Here is a 16581-nt window from a genome sequence, read left to right on the forward strand (position 1 = left end):
CACATTAAAGGCATCATTTTCAACAAATGACAGCTCAATTAAGTGTTATTACACGAGTATCCATAACTTAATCAACACAATGATTATTCCGTCAAATTTTCATCAATTTGTATTTCTCATATGAAATAATTGTTTTCATTATCCGTTAGTATAAATAGTTTTATATCCATATCATTGAAAAAAAAAAGATTAGTCCCAGTCTATGTGCTTTGCAAAGCATGGGACCTGGTTCCCTTATGGTGTGTAGTGAGGTAGCCAAAAGCTACTACAATAAATCATAATATTTAAATGTCTATTGATGTTTACAGCACAATATATCAATCAAGCTATTCGATTGTAGTATAAAAATAAAAGAAATTTACAGTCAATGGATAACAAAAATATAAAATCTAATAAAACATCATATTTGTTTACAATAATTCGGCAACGTATATTGAAAATTATAAAGCGAATACAAATTGCTGCCACATCTTCATCAGACTAGATTTTGGACTAAACGCAAATGCCATAGAGACAATCATAATGAAACCCTCCACCTTATCGTTAGCTAATATCAAACAGCGCCAACAAGTTGACACACACTTGTCATTTTAATAAAGAAGATCATTCGATGTCATCAACACGTCTTGACAAAACAAAATCATTTTAATTTAGAGAAACATCCTACGTCGTTAACAGGTTAAACAACACTTAATTTTGTCAATATAGAAATGTAATTAATTAAACTAAAGGTAACTGCGACTTTTGCCGAACTATTTACCTGTATTACAGGACGCCCACAGATTGACTGAGTAGAAACAGGTTTTACTTTATCGATGAATATGTTCAACAAAACGTTTGACAATTGTTTTCCGAAATTGTACATCAAACAGCCTAACAGCCAAGGTAATGCACTAGTAGTATCGGTTCACTTCATCACAGACGGAAGACAATTAACAAATTCATCATAAAGTAAATATCTACTGATTATCATATATACATCAATGCTTACACGTGTGAAACAACGAAGACTGTCTATTTCGTTCGTTTAACTTTTTAAAGACGTCTTAAATCATGGAGCAACGTTAACCAAAATGACGTCGGCGGCCATATTATCGTCCCTGAAGTCAACTGCTCGACTATGTAAATATAGACAAACACAATGTGACGTCAAATATGCAACGATATGCTCAGATTATATTTCCTATGTAGAATAAATGTTGTAAAAAGCTAAATATGAATATATTTTGGATTGCAGATCAACACCGTGGACGTTTTGTGGGCATTTATAGACACATGACGCTGTATTTTTTACAAATATATATTTTATAATATAGTTATTACTTCTCTCTCTTACATATGTAAGCAAAATCATACATACTAGTTGATAGATAATGGCACAATTTTTCACAACTTTTTGTCATTCGAATTATTTCTTCGTCTGCAATGACATTATCTTTTAGAAATGAAGAGGACAACTCATTATACAAAAGGTTAATTACAATATAGTTAGAACTCAAAACCCGTAACAATTACAAACCTTGATATGCATACTCATAATATATGAAAAAAATGCATGATATACTTTTGAAATTGAAAGCAGAGTAGATTGTGTGTATTTCAGGACAATAGTATGTTAAGGTTAAACAAATAATGATATTTCTCATTTTGTTTCCAACAGATGCCTGTTTGGTCTTGATACTGGAATGTGCATTTACTCATGCTGAAGGCAAGTTTTTAACAATTCGGTATTCTACTATTTTATGGGAATCACACAAAATCAATATATTTAGTGTCCTATATTTTGTAGATATAGCTCATTCCCAATGCATTTATTGTAAATGTGTGTGCTGTAAATTTCGACAAAGTAAATAATGTGAAAAAAATGTTTTAATTTTGGATATAACTAAACCCTAAATACCATTTTGAAAAAGTGACTTACTCCGAATTCGAACTACACATTCATGGCAGGTGTCGTTGATGAAGGAGGAACACCTAGCCTCATTCTCCCTGTTCTTTACAAAGGTCTTCATGCAAACTAGATTTATGTGTGAATTTCATATATTGTTTTTTGGAGTTTGAGTTAAAATGACGGCATTAGTATTGCACGATCCAGAACAAAAATGGTAAAATATGAAAGTGGACTACAAGCAAATATTTCAATTATTTTTCAAGGTGTAAGCAAGATATCGATCAATCAATTAAACAAAATATATTTGGGACATTTTAAGTAATTGTGGTTTTCTGAAAACGATTTCTCATGATAACGACTTACTTAGATGCAAAAATCATTCAGGCATCGTATGGACACCCAACTCCAACCCCCTCCCTGCTTTAAAAAATCGTCCTTGATAGGGAGAGAAATAATCACGAAAGTTCAAGCTACTTAGGTGGTTTACATAACAGTATATGTCTTGTAAGATTGTTTAAAATGTAGTCTGTAAGTATGTAAGGTTGTTTTGAGCACCCACGGGGAAAAGGTCAGATTATCTATTTGCGAAGAATTGTTCTTATTTTCTGTTTTGAGTTTAAAAGGGTCAAACCCGGACAGAATTATTAAAAGACTGAGTGCATAAAGGGCAGGATACAGCGAGTAGAAAATAAGATGAAAGGAAATATTAAAAAAAAACAGCGTATAAATCAATTAGCTATTCCTCATTGTTAACGAGGTTGATGCCACTTATGACGGTAGCAGGCGTATTACCAAAACTCTGATAACATGAATTATCCATTTCCTGACCAGACCAGAGACTGGAGTGTTTTGTGTGTCACGATGTGATCCATCCCTCCGACTGCAACTACACGACCATGGTGTGCGGCTCAGATTATGTAAGCGTCATTTTCTTTTTAGAAAAAAAAAACATTACAGAGCGCGATCATGACATTGCAAGAATTTTATTTTTCTACTTTAACACAGCGATTGCAATGCGTGATCCGAATGGTTGGATGTTGTTTTTATTTGAGTTAACAATTCGGATTAATGCGGTATGTTTTCTTTTGATGTAGGGAATCTATTTCAAAATCTCTGTTATGCACAGATGAGAAAAAAATAAGTCAGAAACAAATAAACAAAATCAATAATTGTTACTGTAATTAAGAAAGGCTTTTTTTCTAAGATCTTATGCCCTTTTTTTTAGTGTAAGATTATTCATTTTATCAAATAACACGGTAAGTAACCTGACAATGCTTTAAAACACTGTTATTTCTTTCAGTAGTAAAGCTTGGCAAAAATCATGTCCAAGTTCCTTATGAATAAGAATCACAAATGTTGGTGCAAGTTATATGTAGCATAATGTTTTTATATAGGGCACTGTACATTGACCTACTATCAGCGACTGTTTTATTTTGAATGTCTTTGTGCTATTCCACTAATTTCGTGGTAGCAAGTCTTGATAGTGTACACAGTAGTTTTTACTTTTTGTTGGGCTTCTATGTTGTGCGAGTGCCATTTTTGCGATCGTTCAATTGAGTGGAGACGCGCCTTGTAAATATTTTGCAGAAAGCACTTTTATTCAGTTGTGTTTGTATAAAAATATTCCCTCGATATATTTTCGCGTATTGTATTTAATCAGATTTTTAAAAAAATGGGATTGATTCTCGAGAACGTATTCAACTATGCAGTGCCCAACATAAAACAATTATCAGCACTTCAATAAATTCTGACAAATTTAGTTCCCCCTTTACTAATCAACCAAGGAAAGCGAATGCTCATCTGCTATGGCATTTAAGGGTATACCATATCCACTTATTACACCATATTCACTTATCACTGCTTACTTTTAGTAAAAAGGTCTTACGCGTATTTGTGTGTTTAAAATGTCGATCCGGTTTCATCAAAGCATTTCAAATATACGTATGAAAAGATAGACTAAATGATGAAAAAAAGAAAAAAAAATTTTTGACTCATAGGGACAGTACTCGATTGATCAAACAATGCATTTTATACATAATTCCTTTGTGCAACTTTTCTTTTTATTACAGTGTAATGAGCTTTTACGGTCAAACCTTAAAGGGAACAGGTTTGATGCTATCAATGTTCTTTTCAGTGTTTTCTAGTTTATCTAGCTATCTAGTTTTACATTTGTTCATGTAAACATGATCATTATTTATCAAATACGAAATCATGGAATTTGATCTATCGATGATATATTTCCATTAAGATGTGCTCGACTTACCAGACTCCAATGGGTCCCGGGGATGAAATTCGATTTGTTGTTGGGTGTTCATCAAAACAGGTAATTATTATAATGCCCATTTATACATGTAGAGTGTCATCAATGCTTGTTAACTTTGTCTTAATCAAAACACTGTACACTGACTATATTAAGTTATTGTATTCGTCCTCTCTGTATCTATTTTTTTTTTATTTGTTTATATCTGTTATACCCTCAATGTCAATGAGTTAGTACGAAAAACAGAAAACGTGCTAAATAAGACTAAAACACGATGATACACTTTTAATGAATGTGGAGTAACACAACAAAAGCAAGGTAACAAACAGTTTAAAACTTCCTAAAAAATTCCATTTTTTCAGCTATGTAGAACTATAACTGGATTGAGTGGAAACAACATGTGCTCCGAATGCTGCGACACTCCGCTTTGTAACAATAAACTGTGCGCCAAAAGTAAGTAAGTGGCGTCATAGGCGACTGACGTATAACCCTTAAACATCAATGAAGTTCAAATTTACATATTGGCTGGCTGCCTCCTCCTCCTCCTCCTCCTCCTCCGTTCAGCTCTGATTCTCCCAACACCATCAACCTTTCATCAATTACATTTCGTGAATAAATTTATTCCTATAGTCGATATCATAATCTATCGTAGAAACTACAACAGCACCAACAACAACGACAAGTCTCCAAACTACAACAGAAACAACGACAAAGCCTTCCACTACGCACGCCTCTCATATATTCCACCATCCACCTGTTGCTTCTATTCATCATAGTCATATCTCCTATCCATATGGAAGCCACTTTTCGATGACATGTCGGTTTTCTGGAAGCCCTACTCCTGCAGTACACTGGTATTTTAATGGGGTGCGTTGGAGCATGATCAAGTTCGCTCGAGTTTCATTTTTGCATTGCGTTATATAAACAAGGGTTAATGGATCCATTTGAGTACCACTCATTATGAAATACAAACTGATGTTAAGTTCGTCTTTTTTCTTCGGTAATGTCTTATATCAACCACGTGTGAAAATATTAATAACAGTGATGTATTTTCATTCTTTTATTATCATTATTATTTATAATGACACCACGCGTTGTTATCTCTTCAAGTAGACAACCATCTAACAGAAGGTTAAAGGGGGACACACTCTTCCCTGATCTTTTACACGACGCCTATCTGAACCTTTTCTTCTACATTTCAAAAGATTAACACAACCATTTTTTGTAACAAGTTTTGGAGTCTTATGTAGCTTATTGCACTAAATACATGTATGTAATTGAGTAATTGAAAATATCTTACCTATGCTGTAAATCCAGCAAGCGATCTCCTCGAGGACCATCAACAATTTACCCTAAATGAAGTATTAAAGTAGCTCCCCAAAAAGGACAACCATAACCCAGGGTTTCACCTTCATGGAAGCCTCTGAATCTGTAATAGAAAGAAGTAATAGCAAAATCCAATTAGCAATCTCTCGCTTTTCTTGGCTACTAGACAAAAAAGAAAAATTCCGTTTGATTGAGCTAGAGAGGTGACAGATACTCTCAACTTTCACATATTTATTCTTGACTGCATTTGCATCTTAATTTGTTCTTTTCAGAATTCAACACTACCTTCCAATTCATTGATCAGAAAGCACACATCATATTCAGCCCTTTACATATCTCATAGCGATGTGAGTGATGCTGGCACATATAAGTGTGAAGTTTCAAACATCTACGGCACTGCATCTGATACTACACAACTGATTATCACGGGAAGTAAGTTACCATACCTATTCAATAAGCATTATCAAAACAGGCATTATCAAAAAAATTACAAAAAGTAGAACAAACAAAAACAATAACACTTGTTTATGTTTGTATTTCTTCACATTGCACTTACTGCCAGTTGAAATGGGTGCCGTGACCAGGATAGAAAAACCATATGGCAGTTAAGTGGATTATTATAATTCATCCCTCTTAACTAAACTGGATACCTCGGTATTTATTTTATTATGACGAGAAGTATACATGTTTGTTCTAATATTTCGTTTCAGAAAAGCCGACATTCATTGAGAGACCTCCCTCTCATATTGACATGGTTGTTAGTGGAGACTACAGCGCTACCTGTCGAGCATCTGGCTTACCGCAACCGCAAATACACTGGGGATTCAACTTTGCAAGTTTTAATTATTATTTCTGCATACACATGAAATCTAGTAACCACGCCTACCCTAATGTATACATATTCAGTAAGCCAAGTTAGACAAGTCAAATTATCATACAGGTCAACTGGTCAATTTATCGCCCGGTTCAAAGGAACATTTTCAAGTTTAGAATTTAATTGTGGGAGGTTTATTTGAATCCCTGGTAAAGTTCGGTATGTTCGACATACCGCGTAGCTGTTCACGATATCAAAACACTTTAATGAAAAGTATGCTAACCAAGACATAAATGTCACTTCTTTCTGCTTTTGTCGTCACTGCTGCCTATAGACTGTGAGTTGGCGAACAGCAGTTCGGCGTTTGAAAAACTAAACGTTCATTTTCTTTTACTAGTGTGAACTGGATATCATCAAAAGCAGCAATGTTATAACGGAATTCGGTTTGTGTAGACTAATATACGTATATTCTGATCCTATACTGAAGTACAATGTTCTTATTCTTTTTACTGTGGTCAAAGAAATAATTCATATCATGTCTTATTCAAATATGTCCTTCTGATGAATCGATGTGTATTAGTAAATCACTGTCGATTTCAAATAATTATTCTATGACAATGACCTTGACCTTGTCATTTTATTGTATGTAGCCTACCCACTCAATGGCGGCATTGTCAGCGTTATACACTAACAATGACCAGACCACGCTTTACATATCGGACACACCAATGGAGTTGTCTGGAGGATACGTCATCTGCACCTATCAAAACGCTTACGGATCAATATCGACCAACATGACACTTAATGTTCATCAAGCAAGTAAGTAATACTCCGAACGAGATGTTTACATTAATGATGGTTAGTAGTATTTACTTTATCTTGAAAAAAGTTTGCAAAAGAAAAATATTTATGAAAAAATGTCGGGTATATTCTCACATAATTTTAATGATTTTGGGTTAATCAAACGGGCAAAACATGTTTTTGTGTTAAAGAAAAATATATACAAAATCTAAATGAGGCTATGAATGGCATGCCATCACATCAACACGGATAACAGACTCTAACTCATACCTTCATATCCGAGCTCTAATTGATAGAAATGGTTGAAAGAATACCCAGGTGTCTGAAAGCCTTTATTTTTCAATTATCATTTTACGTTAAAAAGTAAATATTTAAAGTCGTCATTTTTCTATTTGTCATGACTCTTTCATGATTTGTTGTCTTTTCTATTTTAAAGCAACTATTCCCACCACACAACAACCTACTACCCCTCCTGTGGGTCACGTGCACACGACACCAATACCGCTGACGATTTCACTTCCGGCTAGTATAGATGTACAGATAGGAAGTGACGTAGTTATTCCATGTAATGCTACCGGAAGCCCAACTCCTCAGATCACGTGGTCTCAACTTTCGGTTGGTGCTCCATGTAAATGAAAAAAAAAATGAATCACTTTCTCATTTTTCAATTACACGTAATGTTTTGAGACATAAATTACATACCACGCTTCATTTGTATGTTACTAACTATGAATAATAACTCATACCTCAGTACTACAAATTCTTCATATTGTATCTCAGATATATTAAGTGATGAACGATATATATTATACATTTTATATATACGTCATCATCATTTGTTCTTTGAACTTATAACTTTCTCCTTGATATTCTCATTGAATTCCAGGGTTGGTTACAAAGACGCCCAAACGTCTGTCATGACATTAAACTTTTTTTCTCATATTGTCAAATGTTGTCGCTATTATTGGAGATTATCTGTTTATCAGTGCAAAGTAGAGATTAACTTGAAGTTAACGATGACATATATTTTCATCAGTATCAAATTGTTTCACTTTTGTTCTCTTTATATATTTTTTTTTCGTTACCGATGATCTGGATTATTATTTGTCTCCAGGGTAGATTTCCAAGTAATGTCGTACAGCATGAAAACAAGCTGTACATTGCCAAAGCCTCCCCGACAAACAGCAGGATATTCATGTGTAGAGCTCATAACCTCCACGGTAACACACTGAAGCTGATCAAGGTGAATGTGCACGGAGGTAAGAATTAAGTCATGGTAACTCGAACAAATAGTCTGAAAATCAACTCTAATCTTCGTACCGTTAAATGAATGGGAACGTGGATATCGGATTTACAAGCGGGTGCAGTCGCCTGGTTTTTAGTGAACTAAAAATGCTACATAGTTACTACCACGCATATACCATATCAATATCTATTATCAAGAACATCAAAATTTAATTCCGTTGTTGGTTCTTTCTTTTTTTACCCGACATGAAGTCCCTCCTTCCATCACGGAAAGTCCAGCTAGTAAAAATGTGACGCACGGAGATACCGTAATATTGACATGTGAAGCAACAGGAGATCCTAGTCCTACTATATCATGGAGCTGGAACCCGGTACGAAACAGAATACATTCTCGTTATCTGAACTCTTAAACTAAAACCAGAAAAAAACATTGGTCGGAAAGAAAATGAAATTTTGGATGTCTCAAAACGTAAAATAAATCAACGCGAGACATATAATGAAATCACAACCCATTATGGTTTTCTAGACTCTCACATTATAACTAAGGATTGAAAGTATAATGGAGTCCAGATATTGTAATATTATGTAACTATTGTAATATAACCTTGGAGAGGAAATACAATTTGGTTACTTAGACTGTTACCGTTAAAGCTGGGAGGGGGAATATAATGGAATCTTCTTATACCGAGTCTTACAATAAACCTTGGAATGGGAAGTTGGTTAAATCTGGTTACCCAGACTCTTACAATAAACAATGGAAGGGAAGTATAACGGAATCAGGTTATCTGGACAAGTTCTTTTTTAAGCATATAGCTTTTCTTTCATTTTCATATGAGTTGCTTTGTTCCTCCTGTATCCTAATTAATGACCATTTTATTTATATCTTTCAAGTTTGATGTTAGTTTCAAGTTACTTCATTTTTTCTCTCTTTGAGCTAGTTAATTCTCCCCATATTGTGTTTTGATTTCCATGAACTCGTGACGAAGTTCCTTATTGCGATTTCATTCAAATAAACTCGCTAACTATCTCCCTTTTTTAAGTCGTGATCTATCTCCATAATGTTTTAACTAATTAATCAACTATCTCGGTATTGTGATTTCTTTTCTTCCTTCTTTATAATTTAATATCTAGACCGGCTTGTTCTGCACAAATTATTATCTTTTGATGAGAAGGTTTCCGTGATTTCATTCAGAACTGTATTTCCATCAATAAAAATCTGAAATAAGCTTTTCATGACATTTTCTTTTTTCCGTCCATAGAAAGCAAACGCAGTAGCTGTTGACGACTCTAGTCTTAAACTCATCCCAGGCGTATCTATGACAGATGCACATCTCACCATCAACAACGTTTTAGAACTACATAGTGGAGTATATGTTTGCACAGCGTCAAACGCATACGGGACGGTGACGGCGGACGCCAGCCTCAATGTCCTTAGTGGTACGTCTTTGTTGACATTATTTCGTTGCTCGAATACCCAATAGTGAAAAATTAAATGCATCTTTTTTTTTCTTTTTTTTTTTTAAAGTTTTTTGTTTTTGTTTTTTTGTTTTTTTGTTTTTTTTTGTTTTTGTTTTTTGTTATTAACAGAAATGCACTTACGATTAATTTTTAAAGGCATTTGCAGAAAAAGGCTCATACAAAAAAAGGACTTCGCATGCGAACGGGAGCGAATAAAATGAGACTCGCCTTGGTTAACCACCTTCTATGATGTTTTCTCATCTGTAATCACACAGAAAATCGTTTCCTATCGAATACAATCGAGCCTCGTTATTTCAAAGTCAAAGAGCCCATAGAAAATTAACAACAAGAATTTCAAAATTGTCTGATGACTCAACAATAACCGTCGAGATCGAATGCTTTCTTGGAACCAAAAAGGGTCTTCGACAAATCAAATATCAAAACAACGAAACAAACTCTTTACATTCTAAATATTTTTTGCTGATTTTAAAAGGGAATGTCTTTGTCATAGAAGGGGAACATACAAGTTTGAACATTTTAGTTGAAACCTACTTAATCGAAGAAGAATACTATATGTGTCAACCTAACTAAGTGTGTTTGACATTGAATTTCAGTTTAGACATTTGAATGTTCCTCGTGGATCCATGGTTATTTGGTTAGTATACATTATATATTTTCCCTTTTTCAGCACACGTGAATGTTGCTCCTAGACTATCAGTATCACCACTTATAACATCCGTGTTGTACGGCAGTGACGTCACGATCAATTATAGCATCACAGGAGATCCTACACCAAGTATTTCCTGTCTGTATAACGTATGTATGATACAGTTTAATGTTTGTATATATTTTACTAAAACAAATACAATACATTGTATACAGTGTTAGAGAGCTTATGCTAACTGTAACTGTATAAACATGATTTTTAGATAAAAAAAAAGACATACGAAGAGACTTCGCATTGATTTTGGGAGAACTGACGACTTTTTTAAAGAGTTTTAACAATGCAAAACAAAACAACGATTTCAACATATAAAATAATCTCTATGAAATTTCATCGATATGCCACCAATTTGGTGATTTGTCGATGGTAGGACCAATTTTCCATAATATAATATACTCTCAATACAATAACATTAAAAAAAACACCATATTGCAGAACCGTTGCATTTTAAGGATACATGTGTATAGCTTATTAATAACCGAATTCATATCTGAAGACTATACTTGTTTCAAAACTGTTTTTCTGGAAATTGTATAGAAATGTATGGGTGACTGTTTACGTATGTGACATAATTAAATTCCGTAAACGTATTTTTGATGTTAAATGATGTGACCGTTATTTCTTGCCTTTGACAATTTCCTCCAAATCATGATGGCAAAAATTGTGGTTTCTATACATTGATTTCCAATACAATTTTCATGGCATCACCAATTCATCTGGGAGCTAAATATTTTAATATCAGTTGTCTATAAGATATGATTCTGATCGATTAAATCGATTGTTTCAAATATGCAACCATGTATCCACTTTTTGTCGTCAAATGTATGAGAGGGCGGTAACTGTGAATATATAAATTTATAACTGATGAGCAAAAATGAAAATAAAAGAAAAAAAAGAAAGAGAAAAAAAAGAAAAAAGAATGAAATCTTACACCGTTGATTTTCGTGGGTTTCAATCATTTATTTATCCATTTGAAATGTAAAGAAATGCAGGGAAATGCTAAAAAGGGTGGTTATAACGTTTAGTAGGTACTTTTTTGTGTTGTGTAAATATATACATCAACTTGTCCTCTGTTAAACTTACTCTTTTTTCTTCGTTAACCTTTCCCTCCAGAGATCAGCTTTGCCACACAATGTGCGCATGACAGAATCACAGCTTGTTGTAAATGGAGCGACCAATAGAAACAGCGGAAATTACCAGTGCAATGTACATAATATAGAGGGAACAGATACGGTGGAATTTCAAATCGAGGTTATTGGAAGTAAGTGAACATTTAATTGTCCGCCTGTGTATGGTCATTCATTCGGAGAAAGGAATGGGGTAAGTAGGGAGTGGAGTGGGGTGGGGGACATAATACAATTAGCTATTGGAGAGGTTAAGTGATAAATGCAGCATCAAATGTTTATTTATATCTGACTTGAATATGTTTTTCTTCTTTTATTCTCCATTTCCCTATTGTGAAAGGAGATTGGTTTAAGATGATTTTTATGTTATTCTGTCACCACATTAGTACAGCACGATCAACCATTTCTATTGGTTTACGTTATTGCTCCTTTTATGAATAAAGGATCCACAAAGAGTTCAGTCTGACTTGGAATACATTTTACCAGGCAACTGTGTATAGCGATTTTGATTGGGAGCAGGATAGCAATAACAAAACCAAAATATTTTTCCTTGAAGGGTATATATACTACTTAAATAAAGTACTGCAAAATTATACAATTGTTACTTCATTGGATATATTTTTTTCATGACGCATGGTTCTCTTCAAATTGTTTACAGTGAGTCCGTCTTTCATTACGAAGCCTGTTACAGCGACTGTGCTGTTCGGAACACACTCAAGTTTGACATGTACTGCCACAGGTGTTCCAACTCCGAACATTCGATGGGAATATAGATCGGTACGTATCTGTCTGACCTTTAACTCACCGATCTTTCGGAATGAAATATTCAGGATTTTGAGAAAAAAAAAAAAAAAAAAAATGAATGTATAATACAAAGGAAGTTGTAATTTGGTTTATATATGTATACAGGTGAGTGGGAGTACCAGCCTCCCGCCCGGTACAACACAAAGCTCCGACCACACGTTACTGACCATTAAATCGACCCAGGACAGTGGAACCTTTATTTGCCACGCAGAAAATGTGTATGGTCAAGCAACAACGCAAGCGTCCATATACGTCAAAACAGGTAACTTATTCTTCAATATACTTCAAAACAGGTAACTAACTCTTCAATATACGTCAGATCAGGTAACTTATTCTTCAATATACGTCAAAACAGGTAACTAAATATTCAGAATACGTCAAAACAGGTAACGTAGGCGCAAAATACGTCAAAACAGCTAGCTCACTCTTCAGTATACGTCAAAACAGCTAGCTCACTCTTCAGTATACGTCAAAACAGCTAGCCCACTCTTCAGTATACGTCAAAACAGGTAACTAACCCTTCAATATACGTCAAAACAGGTAACGTAGGCGTCAATATATGTCAAAACAGGTAATCTAGGGCGTTCGTATAAGTCCAAAAGAAGTACTCTTACTCTCCATATGCATCAAAATATGTTTTCTTTTTAAAGACCAGAAATAGCAATTTGTACTTCAAAACTAATACATGTAGTGATTTCTATTTCTTATTTCTATTGGCGAAAAAGATCATGAAATCAATGCACTCAAAATAGTTATGTATATGAGTGAGTCACCCGATGAAAACACGTGTCGATACGTTAGACACATGACATTTTATGATGTATAGAAGTGTTCGTATGTACAAAATGACACATACGGCAAACATTGCATTACGCTTTCCTTAAGCTGGTTTTAAAATCATGCTTCATAGTCACATACAACAGTCAAACATAATTTCATTAACATCATTAGCTATATTTTATTGTCATTTTTCTTCTTCCACAGGGTCGTTAATTGGTTGAGGATCAATCCAACTGTGACCAGCTTTGTTATGAAATTATTAAAAAAATAAACTTGTTACACTTCTTGTGTCGTGTTTCATTATTATGCACATTAACATTTCTTTAACTCTGTCTCTTACACTGTTAAGCTCTCATAGTGGATTTTTTCCCCTTTTTTCTTTCTTTTCTTTTTGAAAAGACTATAAGACTCTTTCATATGTGTATATGTAGGATAGGGACATTCCACCCGAGGGGTCACAAAATGTGGTGAAACCCGAGGCTTGCCGAGGGTTTTACCACATTTTGTGATCCCGAGGGTGGAATATCCCTATCCTACATACACACATAATGAAAGAGTCTTTTTCTCTCATATCATTACCGAATTTCTGGCGAAAGTGTCCCTCAGCCATCCATTTTCTTCAATTTTTTTAATTTCTTTATTTGACGTTTTTACTAAATATACTTGTGATATTCTGAAAGATCATACCCTATTTTTGACAAACAATGTTTGCACAAAAATTTCATTCATTTTGTGGTTAAGTGATGAACGAATGAACAATTCGCCGATAAAAATTACCGTAACTTGACCGACTTTTACGTGGCCGTGATCAAATTGTCAACATCCGAGAAAAAGAAGTTCTATCAACAATACTGAAAGCCAACGCTGAAATGAGTTTCCCAACTTCACATATAATTTGATTTGCACCTCGACATATTTAATCATTTCACAGAACACACTGTACTTTTAAATGTCATGTCAAATTTTTTTTATAAAATACTACGTCACTGCATGACGTCACGACTGTCATTGGAATTCCATTCATAGTTCAATGAGAGTGATGTCGATCTCGATCGCCATGACGCGGCGATGTTTCGTGGCTGGTAATTTTAAATTCACTGTGATTTTGGCAACTTCGTGTGTGAACCAGCGAACAGTGACTCTATACGAGTATTCGATCTTTTCTGTGACATAGGATTATATGTGTTTAACCGGTTGTCTTGATGGAATGACGAAGGTAGGTCAGTCGATAGGCTAACGATGATCATATTGAAAGGCTAGGATGGCAGTTAGTTTTCATGGTTACTCTACACAAATATAGACTCTGAGTTACAATTGAAATAAATATTTTTTATATGAACATCGAGGGGTGTCATTTTTACCGAATGTTCGTTCATTTAAGAGCCAATTCCCAACTTCCAAATACACAGGTTACTGAGTAGGCCTAACAGTTACTGACAGTACCGTAGAGTAAACAAATTCCAGGGCCCCCTGCTGACGCAAACGGAACCATTTCATAGGTTGTGACGTTTGACATTTTCTTTTTTATATTTTTTTATGTATGGCTTTTATTTTACTTCCTGTCATTGCCAGGTGATTGTGTGTGTTTACATGTTTTTAATGACAAATGACAAATCTGTCGGGTAGGCAAGTCTGTATTGTACTGTAACTGTTACAACAGGCCTGTAGGCGTAGTCTAACTGTTTGTTACAGTAACGGAGTTATATGTTCGCTCAGATGAAATGTCTAATCGTTTAACCGTGTAGCCCTATTGATTTACTGCTGATATGATATATATTTATCTAAGAATGTATGTATTTTTATAGTTAAGTCCAACGTTTCAAAACCGACACCGACGATAAGGACTGTCGGATGTGAACACAAGCAGACGACGTTGTGAGAGTTGTCCCCCTTGAACGCAGATTAATCCGCGCGCGTGAAATGCTATGTAAGATAGATTTTTCTCTCATATCTCGCCATGTTGGATAGAGTTTGCCCATGTAAGATAGCTATGTAAGATAAATCTATCTTACATAGCATTTCACGCGCGCGGATTAATCTGCGTTCAAGGGGGACAACTCTCACAACGTCGTCTGCTTGTGTTCACATCCGACAGTCCTTATCGTCGGTGTCGGTTTTGAAACGTTGGACTTAACTATAAAAATACATACATTCTTAGATAAATATATATCATATCAGCAGTAAATCAAAAGAGCTACACGGTTAAACGATTAGACATTTCATCTGAGCGAACATATAACTCCGTTACTGTAACAAACAGTTAGACTACGCCTAACGTTACAGGCCTGTTGTAACAGTTACAGTACAATACAGACTTGCCTACCCGACAGATTTGTCATTTGTCATTAAAAACATGTAAACACACACAATCACCTGGCAATGACAGGAAGTATAATAAAAGCCATACATAAAAAAATATAAAAAAGAAAATGTCAATCGTCACAACCTATGAAATGGTTCCGTTTGCGTCAGCAGGGGGCCCTGGAATTTGTTTACTCTACGGTACTGTCAGTAACTGTTAGGCCTACTCAGTAACCTGTGTATTTGGAAGTTGGGAATTGGCTCTTAAATGACCAAACATTCGGTAAAAATGACACCCCTCGATGTTCATATAAAAAATATTTATTTCAATTGTAACTCAGAGTCTATATTTGTGTAGAGTAACCATGAAAACTAACTGCCATCCTAGCCTTTCAATATGATCATCGTTAGCCTATCGACTGACCTACCTCCGTCATTCCATCAAGACAACCGGTTAAACACATATAATCCTATGTCACAGAAAAGATCGAATACTCGTATAGAGTCACTGTTCGCTGGTTCACACACGAAGTTGCCAAAATCACAGTGAATTTAAAATTACCAGCCACGAAACATCGCCGCGTCATGGCGATCGAGATCGACATCACTCTCATTGAACTATGAATGGAATTCCAATGACAGTCGTGACGTCATGCAGTGACGTAGTATTTTATAAAAAAAAAATTTGACTTGACATTTAAAAGTACAGTGTTCTGTGAAATGATTAAATATGTCGAGGTGCAAATCAAATTATATGTGAAGTTGGGAAACTCATTTCAGCGTTGGCTTTCAGTATTGTTGATAGAACTTCTTTTTCTCGGATGTTGACAATTTGATCACGGCCACGTAAAAGTCGGTCAAGTTACGGTAATTTTTATCGGCGAATTGTTCATTCGTTCATCACTTAACCACAAAATGAATGAAATTTGTGTGCAAACACTGTTTGCCAAAAATAGGGTATGATCTTTCAGAATATCACAAGTATATTTAGTAAAAACGTCAAATAAAGAAATTAAAAAATTGAAGAAAATGGATGGCTGAGGGACACTTTCG

General features: G+C 34.8%; 1 protein-coding gene across 1 annotated transcript; it reads left to right on the top strand.

The window, feature by feature from the left end:
* The first annotated feature begins 2726 nt into the window (after window positions 1-2726).
* LOC117314973 (immunoglobulin superfamily member 10-like) lies at window positions 2727-13513 on the top strand. Its single transcript, XM_033869095.1, has 16 exons — window positions 2727-2808; window positions 4140-4214; window positions 4514-4604; window positions 4804-5018; window positions 5750-5909; window positions 6188-6309; window positions 6942-7110; window positions 7529-7707; window positions 8207-8351; window positions 8590-8708; window positions 9597-9774; window positions 10484-10611; window positions 11633-11780; window positions 12302-12420; window positions 12553-12709; window positions 13432-13513. The coding sequence occupies exons 1-16, from the start codon at window positions 2788-2790 to the stop codon at window positions 13446-13448; spliced, it is 2043 nt and encodes a 680-aa protein (XP_033724986.1). The 5' UTR covers window positions 2727-2787; the 3' UTR covers window positions 13449-13513.
* Window positions 13514-16581: the final 3068 nt, after the last annotated feature.

This window comes from Pecten maximus, chromosome 17 (genome assembly GCF_902652985.1).
Source record: "Pecten maximus chromosome 17, xPecMax1.1, whole genome shotgun sequence".
Classification (NCBI taxonomy): domain Eukaryota; kingdom Metazoa; phylum Mollusca; class Bivalvia; order Pectinida; family Pectinidae; genus Pecten; species Pecten maximus.

Bases quoted from the DNA above. Each gene is read 5' to 3' on its own strand.
- LOC117314973 (XM_033869095.1), top strand. From the start codon at position 2,788: ATGGTGTGCGGCTCAGATTAT. The intron at 5,910-6,187 runs GTAAGTTACCAT...ATTTCGTTTCAG, and splicing joins ACAACTGATTATCACGGGAA to AAAAGCCGACATTCATTGAG. The intron at 10,612-11,632 runs GTATGTATGATA...CTTTCCCTCCAG, and splicing joins GTATTTCCTGTCTGTATAAC to AGATCAGCTTTGCCACACAA.